Source organism: Enoplosus armatus, chromosome 12, assembly GCF_043641665.1.
Source record: "Enoplosus armatus isolate fEnoArm2 chromosome 12, fEnoArm2.hap1, whole genome shotgun sequence".
Lineage (NCBI taxonomy): Eukaryota > Metazoa > Chordata > Actinopteri > Centrarchiformes > Enoplosidae > Enoplosus > Enoplosus armatus.
Genome location: NC_092191.1, coordinates 10,315,948 through 10,336,901, shown reverse-complemented (window position 1 = coordinate 10,336,901; position 20,954 = coordinate 10,315,948). Strand labels below are relative to the sequence as shown.

Here is a 20,954-nt window from a genome sequence, read left to right as displayed (position 1 = left end):
TGGTTTCCTAAAAACAGGAACAAACTGGAAAAACTTGTCAAGCTGTGCCGAAAGATTACTGGTGCTACCTTTAATGACCTTCAGGACCTGTAAGAAGGTCATCTCTGAGGCACAGACTATTGTTTTGGACCCTCAACGTCCTTTACATGTTATGTTCCGGATGCTTCCATCAGGGTGGAGGTTTAGTCTCCCCAAAGGCAGCATTAACAGATACAGATTGTCCTTTGTTCCATCTGCTATTGTTTTTTTAAACAAATTATAACCCTGGATGTCATCGCGTCTCTCTCATTTTCTTTTTCCATGAGTCTTGGTGACATCATAGGAGATATGGATCTTGTGCTGTGTTTGTGTATGATGTATTGTATGTATTTGTGTTGGTGTACTGTCTGTTAGCAAATTGCCTCTCAGGGGACATTAAAGTTTTACTCTGCTCTACTCTACTCTAATCTAAATGGAGCAGGTGTGTGTTTGTCTCACTCAGCCGCTCCCTACAGATATTACTACTGCAGGTTAATGGAGTTTAATGAGCAGCTCTCACTGAAGATAGAATCCAGAGCTTGTTTATATAATCAGAATACTATTTCACAGATGCTCCACTCCCCTGCAATATGTGCTCTGGGCACTGCTTTGTGGGTGGTTGAGAGAAATTATTTGTGTGCACACATATGCATACACCTTGTGTGCATATTCGTATGGCTCTGTGTCAGATAAGGCCGCCATTCGTCAATGCAATAGCCTCCAATTCAGGCTGTCATACTGTCTCACCTACTCCTTCCTCTGTGTGTGTGCAGCTGTGATTTGGGGCTTTGATCGATTGCCGGGGGAATGTGTGAGATGGAGGTAGCCAAGCCTGCATCCGAAAGCCTCCCTCGCCCCACATGTGCCGATGCTCTGTGTGCGAGGGATTTGCGCTAATCTTTCTCATAAAGCACTCATTTACCTGGGATATGGGTGTCTTCTGGCTCCACCGTCCCTTTATTTATCTCTCCTTGATGAAACGGCCCAGAGCCCGTCCTCCCCATAATGGAATGTAAAACAGGCAACCCGCCGTTATTGACCAAAGCAATTATCCTTCTAAATGTGTTTCATCTCTTCTCTTCTGTCACACAGAAACCATACAAATGGCACATAATAAGATCCCATCTTTTCTGAACATTTGCCTTTATATTCATTCATGTCAGTGAATGGGAAAGCAAACAACATAATCACCCGTCTGTCTGGCTTTTGTTTGGTCGAGGTCAGAAAAGATAGAAAAACAAATAAATATATAATCAATTTCCTTGGTTGTAGCTTCTTATTTTATTTTTTCTTGTGTTTTATTCTTAGAGGTTTTCACTTTAGAGAAACAGATAGTCATGCGGGGATAGCAACCCTGTAGCTCAAATGAAGCGTAACATGTTTAATTTATCCAAGCTGCTACTTCTGCAGACCCACTGACAGGTGCCAGACACAACACATAAAGTCTCACTCAGTTGTAGGGTAGGCCTCTATTGGGAAGACAAAGCTTGTTTTCTATAGGCTCCTTTGCTTAGTCAGCCTATGAGCTAATTCCAAAAAGCGGTTAATCAGATTGAAGAGATTTCTATCTCATAGGATAGGGGCAGCTGGACATGAGGAGAAAGGAAAGAGAGGGGGGGGGTGTATTTTCTCATTGACAGAAAGCTTCCTACAACTGCAGTGGGAAATCAGTGTGTCCATAAATGAGAATGCCGTCTCCTAGCTTTTATCTTGTCTCTGCAAATTCATGATTTGTATCAACTGTTGCCTGAAGCGCGCAAGGATCCTCTCAACCCTCTGCATATTGAGCAACAGCTTATAGGAAATCAGAAATGTGTTGCTGAAGGGCTTTATTAAAAAGAAGTCAATTTAGCATTCTCCTATGCGGTGTATCTGCTAAGGTGGTTTCACTCTAAATGCTGATAAATCATTGCATCTTGAAGAAGTCCAACATCCACTTGACTGAGGCAATCAAAATAAGAACCCTCCGTAGGCTGATGGTGCAAGTAATCATATCAGTCACTAAAATGCATGCTTAACCTTAAACACTAGCCCCTGGATACACTTAATGTTCAAAACAAGTGGTTTCATGGGTAATCGAACCTATTCACCAGTGGTAAAGGAATGCAATGCTGCAAGATTTGGATCGGTTCCTCTGGTTATTTTCTTTTCTTTAGCACAGTAACTCTTAGAGCGGGAGTTAGTTAGCGTTAGTTGTAGCCATGGGCCAATTTGTTCTCCTCAGATGGGCCTGAATATATATATACTTTTTTTTTCATCCATTTGAGAATTAAATTGATTTATAAAACTGTTTGATGTTTCAATTTTTCTTGCCAGTGAAGTGTGAGTCCATTGCAAGTACTGGCCTGGGCAGTAGTCCAGCTGATATACCTAGACTTTCAGTAATTGTTATTAAGCTCTTTAATTGATTCATTACAAGCCTCCAATTAAGGCTACAGTCATCGCCAGTCTTAAAGCTGTGCTAAAGAAAGATGATAAAAACTTTATGTTAGCACCGCAAGCTGTTAATATAATGACTTATTGAATAGCGAGACGCAGAATGAAACACAGTATCAGCTTGCATGCCTCTCTTCACATTAAAGGTGTGGAGAGTATTTGATGGTAATTTAAGTCCAGTTTAGTTTCAGGTTTCAAGTCATTTGAATTGGCTTCATACTTTTATTGTTATATCTACAATGGGTTAATGAAAAAAGAAATAAAACTCTTAATTTGAATAAGATAGTGATGAAAATTGAGAGTTTATCTGAGAGCGGCACTCGAACACAAAGCACTCCTTATCCTTCCATCACTCTATGCCCTTTTGTTATTACAAGTACTCAGACCAAGCATTCATGTGATGGAGAGTACACTCCTTGTCTCGCCTCTGCCTCTTCACGCACATCTATGAACTTGCAAAGAAGTCATCCACACAAAGCTGGTGTGATAGAAAATGAATTCACAACTGCGCCAGAGTTTGTATGAAGACAAACAAAGTGAGCCCCAGAGTTTTAGCCGTTTTCTCTAGTCTACTGTCAACTCCTGGCTTTCATTGTCTTATTGGTATGTTGTGTTTAGAGTCTGCGCTTGTTTTTAGACCCGAGACAACTGGCCACAGAGCAGCCTTGACACGGCATTAAAAGATTTGACAGAGCTGAAATGATAGCAAACAGAGTGCAGATGCTAAATACCAGGCGGTTTGTGTAAAGGTCTCTCATCTCATCCAGGATGACTGGCTCTCATGGACTGGTGCAGGCTTTTCTCCTGAGCAAAATACCCGGTCCTGTGTCTACTGGTTTGCCTGCACTATTTGGCAGCTCTAGAAAGTGTTAAATGTGTTAGCAGGTTTAAACAATTAATGAGAGGAACCAGCCTACGTGAGTGTTTTTCTCAGCCACCATGGACTCATTAGCTTCTCCTTAAAGTTAATTCAATCCCTCACACTGTTTCTCTCCACCGAGCTTGTCATTAGTTTAACCATACTCTCCTTTGCATTAGCATGTTGTGTAGTTAGTCTGTTTGAGGCCCTTTCTTTATGTCTACTTCTTTCTTCTTCTTTTTTTTCTGTATTTCCAGACACAACATCTAGCCAATTGTAGGAGTTTGATGCAGTCTGTTCATGCGCATGATACATTATTCATTTTTATGCACCTGTAGAGACCACTCACCCTTAAAATATGGAAAGTGATTAATACTCTGAGAAATTGTCTTTGTAATGGTTCTTTTGAACAGTGGATATTAAATCAGAATCTAAAGTTGTTAGGCACATTTTAAGAACAAATGCACTGGCTGCGCATGAAATGTGTAGTTCAAATTTAGGGTCAGTCTTCCTTATTAGAATTGAACTTCCTCAGACCTACCTGAGAAGCCTGTAATTTTTATTCCATTAGTTGCCCCTGGAAGGCAGTAACTTTTCCTCTGAGGTTAACCCAACAGTGGACAAACACTCCAGTTAGACACCCCCAAGCATGTAGCACTATGCCTTACCATGATGAATCTTCACACACCTATACTCCTGAATTCCTCTGGTTTCAAACAATAGTAGCTGTCAGCAAATTGATGTATGGGGCTTTCAGTGTAGCCCTGTTCAAATAGCAAGGGCATAATTTGTAACCCTTTAGTCAAGTGGGGTGAACAAGTCTTACTCTGAAGAGCAGAACAAGGCATATTGCTTTATCGTTTGCCACAAGTGAACAGAGTTAACTAACTGTTGGCCACCTAACTGCCTTTGAGTTGATATCCAGGAAATATAATTGCCAGGTGTGAAGATGTGTGTCTCAGGCCAGAACCTGATGCATCCAGTTTCACTACTGATGCATCCAATTTCCTTTTTATGTAATCTACGTTCATTTTCGACTGAAAATAACCTCTTGTGCACATTGTAATCACTCCACATCATGCAAAATCAAAAATTCTAATTAATCAAATGTACTTTAAATATTGCCATGCCCTAGTCCAGTTCCAACATTCAGTGCAAGTATGCAGGCAGTAGTGTACAAACCCCTAACCCCCACTACAACTTCATAACCCCAACCCTAACCCTTGACTCCCAAGCCTGGGCTTTGCATTGTGTCTGGGTATGGTCTTTTTACTAACCTCAAAATCACTGGCATTGAACATTAAAAAACTTTAATTTTAAAAACTTAACATTAAAAACTTGAAAATATGTTTGATATTCTCACTATAGGTGGACTTTAATTTTGCTGATCAGGACTTTGGACAACCCTGTTCTGCCTAATAATTGCAGTTTAACAGGAGAAACCTCGAGGAAAATCGGGCTGGAGCTACCCAAGTGGCCAATTTGATTTTGTGGAGCTGTGAATCTCTTACTCAAACAAAACGAGCACTGCTGTTCTGTGTGCACATGCATTTGAGCACTTGCAAAGTGTGTGTGTGTATGCTTGTGTCTGTTTATATGCAGTTACAGTGTGTGTGTATGCATGTGTGTGTGAGTGAGGGAAACGTGAGCGGGGACATGTTGCACTTCTTTGTGTGTTTTTTTTTTTTTATAGTTCTGTGCAGCTGTCTGATTAGGGTTTGAACACGTTCTCTCTTTTCCCTATTCTGTGTTTCATGCACAGACACACACACTGGTCTCTGTTCAATTCTATGCTCACGTCCAGTTGTGATGATTGCTAGATCATCAATATATAATTAGAGCGTAGCTGAAAGGCTGGGATTAGTGCACAACACCTGCTACTTGTGGATTAGAGAGCAAAACAGGAGGCGGGACATGCAGTGAGGCTCAATTATACACCACATACAGTACAATGTGACTCCCTCAGTACAACATCTATGTTTTGTTTTATGTTTATGGAACTAACAAGCCATTGTTTTTACATAACATAATTGATGGTTAAATATGATAAAGAAAGACCTTCAGACAGAGTTTAAGTGGCCTGCAACACCTCCCTGTCTACTTGGCCCTAATTAGATTGCTGTTCGTGTAAATGCTATTGTTTTTCTTTAGAAGTGGAGAACATGTTTTGGTGTTTGATGTGCAAATAAAGAGAGCAATTACAGGATATTATGGAGATAAACGGTCAGCATAATTACTTCCATTCCTGTTGTAAATCCTTTTTGTGCTTATCGTCATTACGCTAAAAACAGGCCTTTCATGTGTTACGCTGCACTGTATGATTCTTTGCATGAACATACTTGGATTTTCTGGGGTTTTAAATATCAATGAAAAATGCTCAGTCTCTGAGATGCAAATAATCTCTTTGTTCAATCGAACTTAATGTCTTTATGCATGATCAGAGAAAATAGCATGTTAAGTAAACAGTCTCGCCCAAACAATTTAGTTTTTAGTGATAGAAAGAAATGCCTTTTTTATGAGTGCTGGTCCTGGTGTGAGCACACAACCCTCACTGCATTATTCAGCTGGTTTTCCCCAGAATATGGTGGGATTGTCAACTTAGATTAATAGTGTCATCATAGAATATGTGTTTTTTTATTCACATTTCTCTAAGGGAATCCCAGTGTTCTTTCACTGCAGCATCTCCCCCTATGTACGTGAGGAGACTATAGAGCAGAATGATAGTTGCAAGTTTTCCACACTGTACTGTGGCACAGACAAGCGGGGAGATCACTGCAATACGCAAAAAGTAACTTGTTGGCCTCTGCATGAGCAATACCACAATACAATCTATTCCTCAAATACACAAAACAGTGAAAGTTATTTACAGATCATGTATTAAATGAGATGTTTAACCTTTTTATATTGATACCGACCATTTTAAGAGTTTTCCTCCCCAAGAAGCTGCAGAGCCAACACTGTGTTCATGGCATCATCAGTAGAGAGATAACAGAGCTGTTCCACTGAAACAATGATGCCAAGTTTGTGGACACCATAATGATACTTGGGGCCATTTTAATGCTGCTTGCATTTTCTGGCTCATAACTGTTAACACTGCAATGAAATTAAGGTTAATCAAAACCTTGTTGAGTCTTTGGAGTTGCACAAACTCATTGTCAACAGAAAGAACCTGTGATGGCCCCTCGTTATGAAGTATTGATCATATATTCTACAATAATACCACATCTTGTAGGACTTATCGGTGGATTTTTGTTCCACCAGTGTACTGAAGGGAGGTAATAATTGAATTTTCCATTATAGGGAAACGCATATACTGTGTGTAAGTTAGTGTGTGTGCGTGCAAACAAACCTTTAAACCTTAGTAAAACCTGCTCTTAAGGCCATTTTGTTTTCTTTAAAATACGAAGCTTTGGGAAATATTTGCATCACTTTCATAAGGAAAACATCTGAAAAACTGTCTGTATTGTTGTTGTGTTTGTCAGCTGGTAATTTGTATTCCTCTGTTGATAAAATATGGAGCATTCGCCAATTAATTTCCAACATATTGTAATGAGATTGTGGATTAGTTTAATCCTCACATTAGGCTGAACAGACATTAAAATGATTGGTCATTCGTATTTCATATTTAGATCTCATTTTCAAGCAGTACAAATTTCTGCAAGCAGAATTCAGTATGTGCTTTTCAAAGGTTGCTGTAGAGATTTAATCATCTGATTGAGTTATGAATATGATGACAACACTCTAAGAGTCATAGAGTCAAAATGGTAAAGGTAGATGGACCGCACTTATATTGCACTTTTCAACCTTTGTAGGACAAAGTGTACACACTCACACACTCTGGGCACTTTGAGGTTTGTTCAATGATTAACCATCTAACCCTGCATTTACCCAACCAACTGCTCTACCTCCTGAGCTACAGCCACTCCCATTTTTCATTTGTTCCTTAGCAACAATGTTACATCCAAATCTATCCTGCCTGCTTGACCTTGAATGTTAATGTGGAATGGCTGTAGGAGTTTGTTGACTGCTGAGACCTGCTGTAGAAGTGTCTTGACTTGAGGGATGACAATGTTGGTTTAAACTGAAATATCTCAATAACCACTGGATGGATTGCCATTACATTTTGTACAGGTATCTGTAGTCCCAAAAGGATGAAGCCTAATGGGGATCCCCTGACTCTTCATCTAGCGCCACCAGCAGGTCAAAGTTTTCACTTATTTAGTGAAATATCTTAACATTTACTTGATAGATTTGCAAAAAAAATCATGTTCAGACATTCATGGTTCCCAGATGATGAATACTAATGACTTTGGCGATCCCCTGACTTTTCCTCTTGCACCACTATGAGATTGATGTGTGTGGCTTTGAGTGAAAAGCCATTAGGTGGATTGCCATGAAATGTAGTAGAGGCATTCATGTCACCCTCACGATGAATCATAGCGCCATCATTAGGTCAACATTTCACTTCGTCCAATACTTTTGTCACCAAATACCTGCAAAAATGATGACATTTCCGTCAGCTGTTTTGCTAATTAGCAAATGTTACCATGCTAACACGATAAACAATGGTGAACAGCGTAAACATTACCTGTAAACATCAGCATGTGGCATTGTGAGAATGTTGGCAAGCTCAAAGCACCACTGTGCCTAAGGAGAGCCTTCCAGAGCCGTTAGCTTGGCTGTAGACTCATACTTTATACTTGCATACATCAAGTTGGCAAAATTATTGAGAAGATGTATGCTACATAGATAAGAAAAATGGCGCAATTGTTGCTGGGACATTGTTAAGGTGCTTATTGCTATCTACACCACAGCTATATGCCAAGGCTGATCCACTCTTGAACCAGGTTTCTTGATCTTTCAGCTGCTGGTTAGGCATTGACAGTAACCACGCAGTCTCCCGATTTAGTTACAAATGAGGCAGCATGGGATGAAATATCTCTCAAAGACAACAGTGAGATTGAGAGGAAGGCTGGAAGATACAGTGTCATAAAAATAACTATGTGTGCATGCACACAAGAAATCAATTTGATAGGACACAAAAGGTTATGGCAGCAAATTGGAGTTTACATGCACTGCAGTAACCTGGTTAGTATAAAACCCATGTTTGGTCGGTAATGAGATTTATCCGCCCGGGTACTTATATTGAACGAATGCTGCAATGCTGTAAGTGTATTATTGATACTGTATGTGACACCTCAGCTCTAAGATATTTTATTTTTGACTCACAGTGCAGTCGGAGAACAGTCTCTGTAGTGTGAGACCACATTATTGTCTTTCTTCACACAAACACTGCTAATGGCCAAGAAATCAGAAAACCTGGTATAGAAAGTGTGTATCAGGTTTCCAATTAAGGAAACCTTGTTTCTCAGTCCCATAATATTTATGAAATTATTTCACTGCAGAAAGCTGACAATACATCTACGTCACTTATGGATGAATGCAGTGTTATTTATTTTTAATGAGTCTTGAGTATGTCTGACTAACAGAGGCTGTGATAGGACTTTGAGCTTATCAGAATATGTTCATTGACTTCAGGTGTAGCACCAAGTAGAGACAGTGAACAAGTATTAACAGACTGCAAAGTATTCAGTCATGTTCATTCTTCGTTTTGAATGTGGTTATTGCATACTACACGGAGCTCCTGCAAAATGTGTCACACATATCTATTTTTGTCCACATGGGACAACTCAGTGGGATTCCAACAGAATATTTTAGGTGGTGTATTCGTCTTAGAGAGTGATATATTTTTCAGAAAGAATGTGTACATTTTGGATTATAAATATTTGAATTTCTGATGGCACAGTTTTTCCAGCAATGTGGATATACATATTTTGACGTGATCAGGAAACACTGCCTATGTTAAATCTAGCTGTCAGAATAAAAAAAAATAAATAAATGTCATACCTATGTACTCTGTAGCAGTTTGGGCTGTATTAGTGAATCACTCGCTCCCAGAGCTAGAAACAAGAGAGACAAGTGTGCTCCACCTCTGATGTCATTCCGATGTAGACTTGCATAGTAAATTGCTTAAAAATGATGGCAAAGGAGTCAGTTCCAATACCCAGGACATCTTTCAAGCTAATGTTCTAGGAATGCACAAAGTCAGTCTCCCATTCATTATCAATGGAGCAGCTCCAGGCTGTAAATCAGAATGACATCACAGATGAAAAGCTTGGTTCTTAAAATTTGAGCTTCGGGCCGACTGCATTTATATGAGATTCAGATAGTAGCTGAGCCCGTTACAGACACTTCAGCGTCATGCAGCGTTGGTTTATTCAGTTTTTACGATGATGCCCCAATTTTCAAATTTCCACACAGATATGCGGCCTCTTGCAGGATGCATACTGGTTGAGAATACATGACTTAAGGCATGTCCAATTTCACATCAGGATTACTGTGATGCACACTTTAAACTTAAATCTAATCCAAATCTTAACAATACCATGTCTCCTGCTTGTCTTTACGCTTGATGTAAAATAGAACATCTGAATGATTATAAACAGCCATGTGAATCTGCTAATTCTGAACAACCACAATGTTATTCATAGCACCTGAACTTTAAGCTGTGTGCTTAAAATGTGTTCATGTAATCGAAGAAGGGTGGCCACGGGCAGTGTAGACAGACGCAAAGCTATCTGGTATTTAAGCATTGATGGGACTTGAGTCATAGATCCAGGCTGCCTGTTCTCTTTTCAACAAAGCTAGGTCTCACATACCACTTCATGTTACTCGAGATAATGGATGCTCTTTCTATCCTGGCAACAGGTTTCTTGTTTAAAGGTTTCGACCTGTTCAAAGGGCTTTGAGGGAGTAGATGAGCTTGGACTGCCTGGCATACTCAATGTAAGCATCCCTGGATAATGCCACGTGTCAAACCTATGATGTACAGTCCACTGACATCCACACTATATTGTATGTGATGTCAATGACCTGATCAAGGACATACGCTAATGCATTACATCCTTTCCAAAGTCATAAAATGTGACCGTCATGCGTCAGGTGCAAGAACAAGAAGCTTTTGGAGTATACCTACAAGGATTGTTCCACATTGTTCGAGCCAACAAAGCTCCCAATAAGAAGTGCAAGGTCAAGGCTTGTATGTGTCAGTTCTTCTGGTGGTACAATGCTTTCAATACTGGTAACAATGTGTGCATGGATTACATACCCTGCTCCAATCTAATATCTGCGTTGTATGTGTAGCAGACTAATGAGACAATCATTTCCATTATGGTGACAAGGACATGGTTGTGGGTGCTGGTGCAGATGACTATATGATAGACTTTATTGCTCTATGTAGGTTGTAATAGTTCTCTTGGTTGTGACTAAATATTTTGTAAAGTTAATGTATCTCTGAATTATAGGTTAGACAAGGATATTTTCACTGAACGGCAGCTTTCCCTGAATCCAGTGAACTACTTGGAAGAGACATTACTTGTGAAAATAGGCTGTATTTTTTATTGTTCTTCAGCAGACGAAGCAACAATAGCCCTGCTATCTGTTTTAATGTTCTCCTTTTAGAAACAGTGCTGATGGCTTAATGCACTTTTCAGCATCATCAATTAAGTCTGTGTTGTCCATCTTTTCTCTCACCACATAATCTCCTGCAACAAAGCAGCCATGTTTCTCTCTTGGAAAGCCTAAGACACCACTTGAATCTCTTCCCAATCCTACAGTGACTCTTACTTACAGTCACATAGCACAGATTTACAATGACATAGACAGTATAGATCATTTGTCTTACAGTCAAAAGGAATACTATTATTACACCAAGAGAAATCAAATCATTCTGACCCATGTGGATGACTCTAAATGAAATAATAATGTCAGATTTGTTAAAGAATTAGTTTGATTTGATTACTGTTCAACATCTGTTGATGATTCCAACCTCATTTCTGTCAAGAGGTTAAAATTAAGTTTTGAAATCAAAATTACTTTTGGATTCATTTGCAAAATCTGTCTTCAACTTCAAGCAGTTGACATAGGTAATTATCAAAACAAACTGACGAGTTAGAACACACACACCTGTACCTACAGTGTACACACGTAGTAGAACCTCTGTCATCTTCATCTATGGCAGGTGGTGCCAACAAACTTTTGGAGGCTGAAAATACTTCAGCCTTAACAACAAGTACAATTTATCACCACAGAGAACTGGAGACACAAATCTGTGTGGGAACAGGTAGCAGCAGCCACAATTGGCAACCAGCCCAAGAGGTTCCTTTTTCCAACGTTTTGAGCATGTTCATCATTTGCCAACCAGCCTGGATCCTGCAGAGGCATGAAGTGCTGCTTTGGAAACTGCACACAAATCATACTCAAGATTGTGCAACATTATGAGAGAATGTAGGCAGACAAAGTTCCCAGTGCTGGATGTAGTCAAAGGAGTTGGTTTGCTTTTGTGTGTGTGTGTGTGTGTGTGTGTGTGTGTGTGTGTGTGTGTGTGTGTGTGTGTGTGTGTGTGTGTGTGTGTGTGTGTGTGTGTGTGTTTATTTTGGGCTGTATCTGTCATCTAGGCTTGATTATTGTAATAGTCTTTTCTCTAGTTTGCGTGAGTCACGCATCAGTAGTTGTAGTTTCAAGCTCGTACACAATGATACAGCTAGAAAACTTAAAAAGACTGGAAAGTTTTTTTGTTTTGGTTTATCCACCATGGCCTTCCAGCACTTGCTGTTGATACAAGCCGAAGCTGATTGTCAAGTGCTTCTCCAAGCTGACAATGCCCTGAATGGTGTGGCTGCATCACATCTATCTCACATCATTCAGGTGAATAAACGCAGCTCTACTCTGCACTTACTTGATGCAGGTCATGTGGTTGTCCTCAGAATAAATTGAAGTTTTGTTGGTAGTAGAGCATCTGCCAACACACACTCAAAACTCAATATATGTGGTGGAATAGACCAAACATCGTCACTCAATATACTGCAGTATGTGTTCTGTGTATACAGGCTTGTATATGTGCACACAGAGGGCAATAAGACTGTATTTTGATTTTTGTACTATTAGTTCTGTATGTAATTTTCAAATTGCCATTTATAGCCATACTAATGATGTGGCTCTATGGATGGCAATGTTTGGTTTGTTTGTCGGTCGGTTCACCAAGTTGAACTTTTTGGCCGGATGATCCTGTGTTCTTTTATTTTTATTTTTTTGCCAGAGCCCTCTTTGCTAGCACCCCCATTGCCACGGACTGGATTGGACCGTATATGTGAAGTGTTTTAAGACCTCTCTTGGTTGGAATGCCACCTAAATGTATTCAGATGTATACGATGCTCAGATATGCGGTACTGAAGACAGTGTGTGGTTTAAGACTGAAAATAGGGAGGGAGCTGCAGCAACTTGAGAGTTAAGTTTGACTAAGCTATTGTACCATAGTGATATTTGTACATCAATTTGCAGTCAGGAAATTGTGTTTGTATTTGGCCTATTTTGAGCAGTCCACAGAAGCAAATTAACTGCCTGCCACAATGATGGGAAAAAGTTGATGACTTCACCCAGGCTGAAATTAACCTAATTTTGGAGGATGGCAGGGAGTTAATTTTATGCCCTGCATTGCCAAAATTGTGCTCAGAGCCCCATGTAAGCTCAGCATGTGCATATGTATGACTAACACCTCACCAAGTATGAAAAGTAAAAACACGTTATGTTTCTCCAGAGGAAGAGATTGCTGCATCACTGTTTCTCAGAACACTTCTTGAGATCCCTGTTTACTGAATGAAACAGCTGCAGCTTTTTTCCCTTTGTCTCTTTGACTCTAGTTTCTTTGGCAGAAATGCGTAGACAGACAGATGTTTTTCATGTCAAATTATATCACAAGTAATTAGAGGTTATTAAGCGTTTGGAGTACTAAGATGGCAGTGATGTTACATCCCTCCTCATTTGGTGGTGGCTGTAATACACATATTTTAATTTTGGTAATGTATGCTGCACAGTGTGTCATTCCCTTGACAGCTGGTGCCCATGTTTGTACTGTATGTGTTTATCTGTGCCTTGAGTGAGATGAGGAGTCAGTATGTGGGCACAGTCATCACACATGACAGATGGAAAGTGAACTTAAATAATATCTCAGAGAATATGTGGTGTTTTAGGATAACATAACCCTTTTGGAGAAAGTTCTGTAAGTTAATTGCAGCATGTTTTTTATTCTTCATATACATATCTTCTCATTTCCTTCTAGTATGTGAACAGAAAATCCTGAGAACCAGAGGAAAAAAGGTTTTGCTTTTTTGCTTTTTTTATGATAATTTAAGTATTGTGATTGAAAGAAACATGTTGCAACAATTTTTTTTTCAAAAGTATTGTTTATTGATTTTGTATTGATTGTCTCTTGTAGTGGACATCGGGACTTGCTTCATACAGAATGTAATGATGTAATTTTATGATACTGAATTCATTTTTGAGTGGATTCCTTTTAAAATTACTGTGACTTTTTAAAAATCTTACTAAATGGAAGCCAAGACTTTTATTTTAAAGAAACAATTTGATTTTTAGCAACAGAAACATGAAAAAAAAATGATGATTTACCTCTCTTGTTGGCATAAAATGTGGAAGCTGAAATTCCTGCCATTTTGAAAAGACAGTGCATGTGCTGTGTTGGCCCCACCCCCACAATTGGGCCATCAAATGACAGCCCATAGTGTCCTCTTAAAAGGGACAGTATGATTCAGATAGATTCTATAAATTATGCTTGACTTAGAGGTCTCAGACTCATGTCCCCCACAGAGGACAAAAATTAATTGCCGGGTCTTAGGAGGATATTACAGAAATATTGTATTTGCATGTATTATGAAAATGCAAAAAGCTATAAGCTGTCTGTACATTGTGTTACATTTTCATAATGTACTCAGTGTGACAATTCTGGACATAGCTAACATTGAGAGGCACTTAACAGTCCTGCACATGCACTCCCCCTTGAAGTTTTGTTTCAGCAAATTACTGTAAAAATGTAAGATTGTTAGTAGGAAAAGTCTTGGACTCTAAGATTGTTCACTATCAGGAAACCGGGCCATGATCTCCAAAGTGATCTCATAAAAGAGGCACCTGAATTGCAAAGGCTGATCTCACTTTGGACCTGAACATCCAAAATGGGAACTTCACAGGATCTCAGCCAACAAGCTGGCACATTCTGTGATCAGTAATCAGTAGGATCTTAAAATCACTTCTGAAATTAATAAGTAACCAGTGAAGTGATGCCAGTATAGAGGTAATAAGCATATCTCATTTTAGTGCCAAACAAAACTTTTCACCATTTCCGGAGTAAGGGGAATTACGATAATCCAGGTGGGACATTACGAATACACAAACAGGAGTCTTATTGGCTTGTTTTGGAGAGGAATGCTTAATCTTTTGAATTTTGCAGAGTTAAAGGAAGCATTGTTGGACAGCTGGTTGTCAGTTTATTCACACTAAGTTTGTTGTTTGTTGGAGTTACAAACAGGGATAGAGGGCTGCATGGGTTAGAAATCAGGGGGTTAGTTTATCTTCGCCAGATATGAGGATCTCAAGACTTTTTGGCATTGAAAAAAGAGCAGCAGTAATGGATGTCCTAGAGACAGCTGTGGCCACAGCTCATTTGTGCTTGGTCATTGCCCAAGCAATTCTGTGTCATCCACATAAAGGTGGAAATGGATATTATGAGTGTTAGTTAGATGTTGAGTAGGCAGTGTGAAAATAGGGGGGTCCTTGCAGAGAAGTTCTGAAATGACCTGTATAGTCACTCAGGGCTAAAAGTTTTGCCAGTGTATTATGACTTAAACAGTAAAGAGCAGTGTTGGTAATGGCCACCCAGTGCTTTCTAAGTTTGCTAATCAATATTGCAACTGTATTGAACGTTGCATGGAGATGTGAGAAGACTGGAAAAGGATTTCTCACCTTGGTCATAAGAAAGATAACAAAAGAAGATCATTCATTTATTGCCTTCAGGAGGGCAGTTTCAGTACTGTGATAAGATTTAAAAACCAGACTGAAACTTTTCAGACACAGGGTTCTCATTAATGACAGCCAGCAGTGGATCTGCAACAATTTCCTCCAGAACTTTTACCCACGAAAAAAGAAAAGTGCAAGAAAAAAGGAAGTGTTAGAGTGAAGACAGAACACCAGTTAAAGAGAGTTTTTATACTTAATGAGTTTTAACTGAAAATGTTGTTAATTTATGTCCTGCAACTGGCAGAGGAGAGCTATCTGTACAAATGAATTGCAGCTGTTTCTTCACAAAATTAATTTAAGCCCACTTCCAACAACATACCACCATTTCTACATGAGTGCTCATTATTATCTACCCTACTAGGGAAAAAAATCTTAGTTGGATTCTTAGAGATAAAATTAATTTAAAAAAGTAGTTTCATTGACTCGAGTTTGTTGCTGTACTGATTTTTAGTTGTGAGTTAACTGCTTGGTTTTTCTTTCCCACACCCACTTATTTCTTTTGGTTTGCTTCCTTGTGGCTCCCAGAACCTATTACGAATTAAGATCAATGATTTAGCTCAAAGCATATTTTTAACAGGACTCCATGCTGATACCAATAAACCTTAATGCAAATAACTTTTATTTTCATACGAAACTTGGAGCCCTATCAGAAACGGACCTCCACACTTATCTGGTGCCATCATCTACGGATGCCAACATTATTGATATTTGGGATAAAAGCAATCCCTCTGTGTTGTCTCTGTGGGATTACTCCACTGTGAAGCTCAGATCAGAGGCGCATCTGACCGGAGATGACCCTGACTGAGTCGCAGGCTACTAAAGAGAGAGGGATTTTATTTATTTAGACAAGGAGTACATATGCAGCATGGTGGAACTCTTATTTGTGTAGATCTGACAGACTCTGGCATCCTCTTGACTGATGAGGATGACAACTTTGCTTTGTGACTGAGATTGAGTGAAGAAGTTCCCTGAACAGTGGGAGTATTGGCTGTCAAAGCAGAAAAGCTAAAGTTCAATTAACTTGAGAAAGAAAGGCTCTGCGTGCCCTCCCTTGTAATATTATCAGCGGTGTAATTTACGACCCAAGAGTTTCAGAAAGATGTACCTCACCACTCAAGCTACTGAGGCAGATATATTTATGAAAAGCTGTGTTTTAGATTAATGAACAAGCAACAGGGGGGTCTTTTGACTTTTAAATTAAATTCTTAGAAGAATCCATTTTTCAGATGGAGTTTAGCCCAAGTGAGACAGATAATTATAGGTCCTTGAGACAACACACAAATGCATCAAACCCTGACTGCTGCAAGCAGGGAGCAGAGTCATTAATAGTGGCATAAAAATGCGGGAGTGGGTATTATAATTATAAGGCAAAAGCTTCCATCACACCTCCATCTGTGCTCCTTCTTGAGTATCTGAGAGTCTGAGTAACTCTGGGGTAAATGGATAAACCTGCTGTATGAAAGGATAAAATACAAGATGTTATGGGCAGTAATTAAAAAGCCCATTAAAATACCACCAGCCTCTTAGGTTTTACAGCTGCTAGACTGGCAAGGCATGTCAAGTGCTTTTAGTCTCTACAGTATTTCAACATCTATATATGGTTAAGTTTACTCACTTTTTGGAGAACGCATAGTGTACTTTGAAGAATCACCAGCTCACTTTAGGTATATTGTTAATTACACATGAAACATGTGGGATCTTGCTCATGTGCTTGAACAGTAGCTCTCACATGGTTCAGTCTGTGGTGGTGCTGTAACTCCTAGTGGCTGTACGCTTTTCTTCCTTTTATAAATGCATTGTCATATTGTGTTGAAATGGCAAATGTTTCCCGTCTAAGCACGTGGAAAGTGAAGCATTGGCCACCATATTATTACAAATGTGATCAGCCAACTACATATCCAATCACAAATTGAAGTGATGCATTTTTCCTAATGATAATGCTAGCTTTGTCCCGACATATCTTTTCACGTGTGAATATTGTGGATGCCTTGAAGCAGATATGTGATTGGAGAATGTAGCAAGAGGAACGGTTCACACAAACCAAATAGAGTAATTTGAGGATCGCCTTTTGACAGTCAGCATTTCCCAATGCCATGCAGAATTTGGGTTGGATTTTGTGGTGGTTTATTGCTGTAGCTGAATCTCTGACTCTTGTAAAGGTTTTCTGATACATATCCGTTAATCAGTACCCTCCAAGCCAAGATGTATGTAGGAGGTAATCGTAAATGGCACTAAAGTGGTTTTGACTTTTGATTAAAAAAAGAATTCCTTCGCTGCACGTAAAAAATGTAAAATGAATGGTTAGACGAGATTGATGGGCTGAATATAGGTGAGTTGCATATTCACCATCCACCAGAGTATAGAGAATATCTCAATAAAGCAGCAATATTTTATGACTTTACTTTTTTTTTTTAGATATTTGTGGTATGCTTTCTAATTACGTTTACTGAAACTTAGAAAACAATTTTGTAGACTTTGGTGTACTTTTACTTGAATTTCAATTCCTTTTTGCACCACTGATCATGGAATTTTTTTTTTTTTTTAGTGAACCACTCGCTATTTCATAAATCTACTAATTTGGCCACTTAGGAGTTGAGCAATCTTCAGATTTAACAAGCTTTTTGAGGGTTTTCCCACAGGGCTGCTGTGGCAAAGTTTAATCAGTCACTGATTAAAAGCTGTGCAATATAAACCAGAAAGTGTTGGTGCCCCCAAGGATGATAATTGTCAATTTTAGAGGTTTACCCCAAGGTGTGGAGTAGTCTGCAGAGCCCTGAGGTAGTATTTCCAAAGTCCTCTCAGGCAGTTGTTGAGTGGTCAGTCAGTGTAGGAGTACATTTTAAAAATCATGTTAGTTTTTCTTCTGAAAGCCAAAATGGTATAAAAATCTTCAGACTGCTCTTGTCTCAGATATTATAAAACCTTAAGTAAGTAGTATTATTCAACAAAATAGTACTCCCCTGTTTTTAATTTATTTTCCTTTCAGCTGATTTTTTTTCGAAGTAATATGACCTTCATCATCAGGTCATCTGCCCTTGCTTGTCGGTCTTTCAACAACAACATTTTGTCAATAGGTAACAGAGGTCTTTTCTGCCACCATCCTGGTTTATTGACATACTGTAAGAATGAAACAGTGATGGTGACAGTCCTTCTACAAGAGGGCCATTTAATAAATGGAGATATCTCTGCCTTCACAGGTACAGTTTTGGTGGAAAACATGCAGATAAATGGCCGTGCCCAAGACCCAGGCAGAACCATCTCGCTGACGTTGCTGGACAACTATGACTACTGGGTGATACTGGCACCAGCACGACAGAGGCTCTACCTCAACAGCACCGGACGCGTTCTGGACAGAGACGTGAGTGCAGGACTAAAGATGGTGATCTGTAGTGAGAAATTAAGTCATACTTGTGTCCTGGTGTTTTTAAAGTAAATGTATTTTCCATCATTTACGAATATGTAGCTCCTCTTGTGTGAGCTCATTTGTAGTTATTAGAGATCAGCATTTACACAACGTAGCACAGGAAAGAAGAGAGTGAACATATTTCACACAAGCTAATTGTGTCCTGTGGTCTCTGCTCTCATGATATACTGTTGTTTACGTTAATCATAGCTGAGCACTTTCTTTAGGTTTATTTTTATCAGGGCTGTTAAAACTCAGTAATTGTCATTGTTTTTATCGTTCTGAGGCAAGTGGGAGGTGATTCAAGTATAAATAAAGTGTGTTCAAATGTTTTAATTAGCTGTTAAAGTTGTTATGGTTATGTGTTTTGTTTTACAGTTGCCTTGACAAATCTTTAGATGTTTAAACTTTTTGTGCTTATGATATGGAGAAGAATATTAGCTGTATCACAGGGAGAAGCATATCATATCACTGTCACTGGTTTTCTTTTAGCATCAGAATGTTTGATTTGTGCACTAATATCATCGTGAATTCATGCTGCTAATAGAATATTATGTTTTTAAATTATGGCGAAGTCATTTTGAAAATTGATCCAAATCGATGGTCAAACGTCAGAAATGGTGCACTGTACTGTAATGCAGAATTTCAATCTCGTTACTAAACTAGAATTACTGATTTGAATCATATTTGGGATATGGCGTTTACATGGAATATGAGAAACCTGGTTATTCACATCTCTGCTTATATGATCACAACATCCAGGTTCCTGATGGTGTGTCTTGATTCCTCAACATCTTAGCCACTCGTTTCCACACCAGCTGAGTTACCGCACCAGCTGAGTTACCGCACCAGCTGAGAATGAACTCTGCTGGATTTAGCTTTTCCAAGTGATCACCGGTGATGGTAGCGCCTGCACACATGGCAGAGAATGATTAGAAACCTGGATATGGTGTTTACATGCCACACATTCCTGGTTACTCCAGCTGGCGTATCCAGGTTTCTCAAGACCGGGATAAGGGCTTATGCAGGTTTCTGAATCCAGGATATGGTGTTTACATGCGCAACACATTACAGGGATACAAAAACTCGATCACAACCAGGATGCTCGTGGGCAAACAGTGAACAGATAAGGAAGGTGATAAATCAAACTTGTAATGTGAGATAGTCTAAATTAACATTTTGTAAATTTGACTGATCATAGCAATCATGTTAAAATGATCAATACAATAAGTTTTAATCTTACAGTAACAGCTTCATCTCTACTATTACCCCGTTGCTCCTTCATTTTAATGACAAATTTGAATTCATGATGTTTTTCACTGTTGTTTAGCTACAAAGGGAAAAGATACTAGTTGTAATGTAGAGATGTAACAGAGTTGGTGGTCATTTTTTCAGTGTAGTATGATAATTCGCCCCTAGTGCTAAATATAGTAAATGAGGGTATAAATGCAGACACTGTATGTCTGTATGTAATACATTCTGCTCAGTTCTCTAGGGTATCCAGTAAACCTGCAGCGAATACAGATAAATGGTACAGTATAGGACATGAGATGTGATATGCACAGGGATTAATACTGGGTGTTAAGTGTTGTGACTGCTGTGGGAAAGAAACTGTTTTTGAAGTGTGTGGTTAGATTATATGGACCAAGGGGTGTGAGCTGGACATGAAGATACTTATGGGAATATCTCAGAGAAATGGCCAATTAACAGGTGAAATGACAGGGGAGGAGCAGATGGGAGTCAAACCTTTGTGAGAAGGAGAGAGGTAGGAGGGAGAAGCTAGTCCGGCTGCATTACACTATAGGGCAAAATCATCCTTGTTTCTAAATTCAGATGATGTCTGACAAGTAGCGATGACAACGAGATAAGCTGCTGCTGTCCAGTATGAGCAGAACATGGCACAAGGCTCACAGCTCTCCGTTTGATCAAGCATTTTAATCATTTATTACATGTAATATTCAGAAAGCAAAATCAGGCTGTACAGTCCAGCTTAAAATAAAATAACAATAGCCATGACTTGTTTACTCCAACACTATGCAGGTAACATAATTAACAAGATGATTGAAGAGCAATTTTGGTTGAGTCTTTTTTGAACCAGACTGGAGTAGATTCAGATTCGGACTGGATGAATAATGTCAGGACGCTATCCACCAAGAAACAAGTTGATTTAAGTAAATTGGTTCTCATGACAACCCTGGCGATGTTGGTAAACCCAAAACTCCTCTCCGCTCTTTTCATTTTGTGCGTGTATTCCTAGTTTAAGTAGCTTGTTTACTAGACGTATTTGAAACCAGTGAAGGTCAGTTGCGCTCT

At 39.2% G+C, this 20,954-nt stretch overlaps 1 protein-coding gene across 1 annotated transcript in view; it reads left to right on the top strand.

Annotated features, from left to right (window-relative positions):
* The window catches only part of LOC139294580 (protocadherin-15-like), a 134,432-nt gene that overhangs the window by 13,722 nt on the left and 99,756 nt on the right, over positions 1-20,954 (top strand). Inside the window, exon 4 of the mRNA XM_070916497.1 lies at positions 18,436-18,596. Coding sequence (XP_070772598.1) covers positions 18,436-18,596 — 161 coding nt within the window. The remainder of the gene's footprint in view (positions 1-18,435; positions 18,597-20,954) is intronic.